Consider the following 6,377-nt stretch of genomic DNA (forward strand, 5'->3'; position numbering starts at 1 on the left):
TTCAATCGCGAACGACACATACATAATGTAATTTAATTTGTCAGAAAAGTGTTATTGATGTTTTTGTAGGTAACACTCAAAAACATAGACTAGATTTATTGATAGATCGTAGAAAATTGTTTTGTTTATTAGATTGCTTAAAATGAGGGTTTTTCTTATATCGGAGTCTTGTATAGAAAAATATAACCATAGTTTTTTATAATGATTTATTGTATGTCTTGGTGGGTTTTTACTTTTTTACTGTATTAATTGTCAGCGTCAGGTACGAAGGGATATCATTTATAGAACAATTAATGGAGGGAACAAAATAAAAGAAAATTGTCATAAATTATATATTAAAACTTAACGCATAAAAATGTACAAAATAAAAATGAACAAATATATGGTGTTTTCTTTTTCGTAATCCTTAAAATATTTTGTAAATGACAGCTATACAAATACTTAATACCCGCGGTTACTACAACGAATAATATTAGATACGAAGAAATCCATGCAAACCATTGCATATTCTCTCTCTCAGGATGTAAACTTTTAAATGTAGATAATATAATTCGTGTTTAAAAAGTCGCAAGACATCGTGTAGTTTAGGGCAGATTCTATTTTTTACACACTTCAGCTGTCAAATGGTTATTGACATACGGGTTTGACATTTTTTAATTTCTTTTCGGTCAGGCTTATCTTATTTATAAATGTATGTACTCTTTCTATCAAGTTGTGTTTAGATTAAAAGACACACTGGATATTATTTTGGGTAAGACTTCTTGAGGCATGTCAAAATCCAGTCCATTTTAGTCTCACTTCTGAATTTTACTCTCGGAGTTGGGACCCCGTTAGTGAAAAAAATTAGTAGTAATAATTTGAACCACTCTAAACTTAATTTTCTTTACAATGAGCCTGGGCTTAGCTCATCAATTTTTATGTTTACTAATCAATCAAAGACTTTTTTGTGTTAAGACAATCAAATTAAAATATAACCTCTAAAAATTTAGATATCTGTTAAATTTTTTTTTATTGAGCGTCAGCCATGGATTTGGCAGCACCGTTACCTAAATTGTCCATGCCTAGAGTAATGTTAGAACCAAATCGTTTAATCATTTCAAACGTCGCTAAATTATAATGTTTCATTAAACTATCATAAACATTGGCCACTTGCACTACTGAGGGGCTGTACATAGTTCCAGGTTTATTTTTAACGTAATAGCTTATATCCTGCATTGGGTCTTCGGGAATTCTAGATATTCCGTAATCTTCATAGTAAACCGAACGCTTTGCCAGCTTTGGTTTTACCGCCTTTCGTATTATTTTGACAGCCATGCCGCCATGTTGCTTTTGAAAAAAATGCCGCTTAGGCTTTTCAACGTAAATCTTTTTTGGTTTTAAATTCCTTTTTTTCGGGGGCGGTCGCAGTTGTATAAACTTTTTTGCTAAAACGTCGCGTTTTTGTATTGATTTCGTGTTAATTTCGTTTTTTACTTCGTAACTATCGGATTTTATGTTGATGTTAGAGTTATCAGTATTCCACACTTTGTATTTAATGTAATTTTTAACAAAGTTTGTCATTTCATTATCTACTGATCGTTTTTTTATATTATTGGTAAATTTTGGCGCGTGTTTTGGCAATGGCGGACCATTTTCCACAGACTGCATAATTTCTAGAGAGATTGTTGTATCTGGGATTGTAGTTGTTGTCATTTCTTCCATTTGCATTGTACTCGATTCAGTGGTATCTATAAAATTTAATTAATAATTTAATAAGTTGATGTAACAAGGGACAACTCTGTCATTGTCATCATTCCTATTGCACTTAAAGATTAACACAATTACTATAGATTATTAACTTTATGATATACTTTTAATAATGCCACAGATAATGCAATTACAGTTAGGAATCATCGCAAATGATACTTTTTAACGATTCTGTTTGTACTTTCAGTGTTTTCTAAATATAAAACTTACTTGGTTGAAATTCTTTGGGATCAGGCATATAGCCAGTCAGCTGCGCGAGTTGATCCAAAAACCAGGCTAGTTTCATCAGAAGTTCCTCTTCCTCTTGCTGAGCTGTATCCTGAAAATTTCAGAATGTTTAATCTCTATTAAAACTGGCCATATTGTGCGTGTGGACCGAGATGCAAGTCTGTAATAAATAACACTTAATTGTCTTTGATATCCGATTGGATAATCGTCACGATTGCAATAACACGAAAACAGGCTCTTGCCTGGCCCTAGCGGACCCAGCGCGGGTCAGGAGGACATGATTAAATTCTACTAATATTTATTGCATAGCTTCTCCCATGCCACCTAGAAACACCGCTAACAAGGTCAGCAACGCGAGCCTTCTGACAATGAGACTGTCCCTGATCAGGTATGTCCATGGGGCGGTATCGGTTAAGTTATCATCTTATGTTAAGTGCTAGTTCTGCCAGTTTGCATCCTATTACATAAAAAATAGTAATAACATATCTTGCTACCCTTGAATTAACTAAACAATCGCAATTATAAGTTTAAATATAGCTCCAATAAGGCTTCACCCAGAACCTCAGCTCATCTGCAATATACCAATGAGGCAATCCAAAATACCTTATCAGCAAACTTCCGTTCTCTCAGCTCGTTGGTGGCCCAAAGCGCCAATTCAGACATCTTAGTGACCTGATCACTCGCTGCCATTATACTCATGCAGAGGTCAGGTTCTGATGGTACAGTTGGATCATTTTCTGGAAGCCAGGTTGATGATTGGGTCTGTAAATTAATATTATTTTAGGAATTAATCATAATTTCTTTCCTTTCATTACAAATAACCAGTCTTCATCTCGTATCTTCTACAAGACAAATCCTACACCGCGTCTATCTTACTTATCGGTTTTCGCAAATATTTAGAATGATTCATGATGAAGAAGGATTTTGAAGGCTTTGACACTTGGTGCTGGGGAGAAGAGAGTGAGTAACGAGAGTCTTATACAAATAAAATCTTTTAGAATATTTTACCAACCATAGATAATATTTCTCTCTTTGAGCGTCTATAAAAATAGAAATGCAGTGGTTACAGGTGTCTAAAAAGAAAATTTGAGACGAGTTCTTGGTGCCTGTGCCTTTCCTCGCTAAAACCAATGAACATGGTTCCAGTGGGAAGGACCAACGTCCCACACGTCCAATACATGTCTGCCACGAGTTCGTGAAATTTTCTCTCAGGCAAATTGATCTCCCGGAGAGGTGATATAAATTGGCCCACGCATTCCTGATTTAACAGTTTCTTCATATACTATATACTCACCGTAGTAGGCACATTGGTACAGTTGTCGAGTGTCTCTCGATAATGTGCCATCGCTTTCCGCAGACCGTCCAAGTATATACTGCCATTGTTTAGGACTCCATGTATCTGCAAAGAAAATGAATTAATTCTGTTACTTCGTTTAAGGTACTATCTTTGTTAACAAAGTAAACTTCTTTGTAAATTAATTATTACTAATGTAATAGATGATTAATAGATGATCATGTACCAGTATATGATCACTCCATTGATGATTACAGACAACCAATTTTTTTTTATTGAAAAGGGAAACGGGCAAAAGTCTCACCCGATGTTAAGACGCCCATAGACACTTACATTGTCAGAAGAGCGTGGCCGACCTTCAAAAATTGGTATGTGCTCTAAGACAGACGTCACAGACAGTAATGGTGCGCGGCAAAAGCTTAACCGCCCAGTTGTGGAACGAAAGGGTATTTTGTATGACGTCTTATGATGAAATTCATCTGTAGGTACCGTACAATTCCTCTGAATACTTTGTTAAGTTAAATACTCAATAATTTAAATATTGCGTGGTTAATTAAATAGTTATAATTGTTATTCATGTGAGACGAATGTCCTACTTACATGTCGGCCATTCTGTGCCAGAATCTCTTTTGTATCTAAACGTTCAAAAAGGTTATTGGACAAGGACAATATAAAAAATACGTAAAAATGACAAATCAACTTAAGGCGCAGCGCTAAGTTGTACATAATTATGTGGGAATAAAGAAATAATTAACACCGCAGGGTTTCAAAAGCGACGCGTCGAAAGATCTCTGTGGTGTACTGAAAATGTCCAATGAGTCATTTTTTATCTCAGTTCTATTGTAACGACACAATCTGTTAACAGAATGTTTTGTTATTATCTGAACAGAATATTTTTCTTCTGTCTACAATCGAAGAAATAAACTAAAGCGTGATTCGAACAGGTCGTGTCTTGGAATTAAACATACAGTTATCAATTATTCCACGTTATTAAATTTGAATGGCCATCCAAAAAAAAAAACATCGGCAAAGAAGACAGGGTGTAGGCCGAGACAAAAATCCGGCGTAAAAAACTCTCGTTACTCTATTAAAATAGCAAACACATATTTTCTTTTATATATTTCTTAAATAAAAGTATTGCTTTTCCCCAAAAAGAATTACTACTTTTAGATAGTTTAGTTCGGGGAAATTGCAATTTGCGTTTTTCTCCGATTATTAACATTGTGCATAACATATTCAAGTAAACTTATCACTATTTATGTATACCTACATACTATTTATTAATTTCCTTGCATTTATCTCTCAGAGATTCTCTACATTTTAAATTATAGATTGCACGAATAGCCCTCTTCTTCAGGATGAAAATAAATTTCGATATAAGCAGCATGACCCCATAATAATAAGCCATAAGTAATAAGCAACCCAAAAAGGCATTTTTTCGCCCAACGCTTTTTCTTCTTGAGAACGCCCTTTCATCTTTAACTATTTTAAAAACACTACCGATTCAAAACTTTTCACATTTCTTTTCAATTAAAGGAAAATATTTTTATTTCTCAACGATAGGTTAATTATTATAATTGTTATGAAGATTTTTAATTAGTACCTAAAATCATTAATAAAAAGGTTATAGTGATATTAAAACTCCTTACAAGGAGCAATCCCGATATACAAAATTTAGTATAAGTATATAATTTTAAAATAACAAACCCGCTTTTCCATATAACTTTGATATTCGAGTTCGCGGCTTGTATAGACGTCCTCCACATCTCTCCCTAGATTTTCAGAACTCTCATTCGTCACTTCCGTTTCCAAATTCAACTCGTTCATTGCCGCCAAATCGACGGTCCAACATGACACTTGCACTGACAACACAAATGTCAAGGCCACTGAAATTTTGACCTTTGCCGCCATTATTGGAGGCTGTATAGAAGACGTTGCGTGAATCTAACATGCAAAGGTATACTGATGAGAAAACGAAATTAACACACAAACGGATAATGTTTTTGTGTAATTAATAATTTCCCGCGCGTTCATTGTTCGAGGTGGTTAGGTGAGGTAAGATATCCGCATCCGTTAGGTTTGAATCTTTTTAGTACAAGGAAACGGAAGACTGACTCAACTTTCTAATAATTAGGTTAGGTCTTGTATATTAAGTGGATTTTTATTCGCCAAATAAACAATACAGATTAAAATGGACTTTATTTCTACTTTGGAGGATCAGTGAATAGTTTATTTAATTTAAAGGGGTTAAACCAGGGACTGGGCTCTAGTTTTGTTAGATTTTTTTAAATCTCGCTGTCGGTCTGAAGGACCTAGATGGGCTTTTCCCATGACTAGTACAAGGGTGTCTTTTGTGAAACTCGAACCGCTTGGCTGGGTCAATTGGCGGATGTGCAAGACGAAAGCTCTTTTGAGGGAAGAAGCAAGGGACCTCGATTTCCCTGGTGAAGGCAGTTTATTACTGTTTGAATTGCTTGATGACTAGTAACGGCAATTTTGTCGATTGACGTACCCTTCGAAGTGTATGTGTGACTCATCATTAAAATTGCGACTTCGTCTATCGCATTTTTCTCTGAAAAAATCTTTTAATACTGACAGTTCATTTTTCGATGGTTGTAGACTTTTGGTTTGATTTTTTGAACTGTTTGGATCTTATATACCTAGTTTAAGTGTAAAGCCAAAATTCGTTACACTTGAATGGTGGAGGCTCAAAGAAGCAGCATGTTTTATATTATCATATAATGATCAAAACATATAAATTGTACAGCCACTAGCCCTTCCGGCAGATCTGCCGGTCCGGTATAGTGGTAACCTGGCCTAAATTAACTAACATTTTAACTCGACAATGCTATGTATAATATATATATATGTTAATATTCTTTATTACATCACATTGCTGGAAGCCTCGAAACAGTTTCAAGTTTTAAGAGTTGGTACGGTCAATTTTTAAGGATAAAGTAGAAATAAAAATACAAATTGTTAATACTTTTATTTTATTACTAAAACTTAATACTAACTTTGTGAAAGCATAAATAACCATTGTTAAAATGACAAACTGTCTAGCGAAAGAAACCTACGGGATATGGAACAATTATACCAGGAATTGCAT

At 34.5% G+C, this 6,377-nt stretch overlaps 1 protein-coding gene across 1 annotated transcript; it reads right to left on the reverse strand.

Annotated features, from left to right (window-relative positions):
* Positions 1 to 877: 877 nt before the first annotated feature.
* LOC123690388 lies at positions 878 to 2,637 on the reverse strand. Its single transcript, XM_045633849.1, has 3 exons — positions 2,578 to 2,637; positions 1,957 to 2,065; positions 878 to 1,727 (listed from the first exon to the last, which is right to left on the reverse strand). Exons 1-3 carry the CDS (start codon positions 2,635 to 2,637, stop codon positions 1,009 to 1,011), a joined length of 888 nt encoding a protein of 295 aa, XP_045489805.1. The 3' UTR covers positions 878 to 1,008.
* Positions 2,638 to 6,377: the final 3,740 nt, after the last annotated feature.

Source organism: Pieris rapae, chromosome 24, assembly GCF_905147795.1.
Source record: "Pieris rapae chromosome 24, ilPieRapa1.1, whole genome shotgun sequence".
NCBI classification, from domain to species: Eukaryota; Metazoa; Arthropoda; class Insecta; order Lepidoptera; family Pieridae; genus Pieris; species Pieris rapae.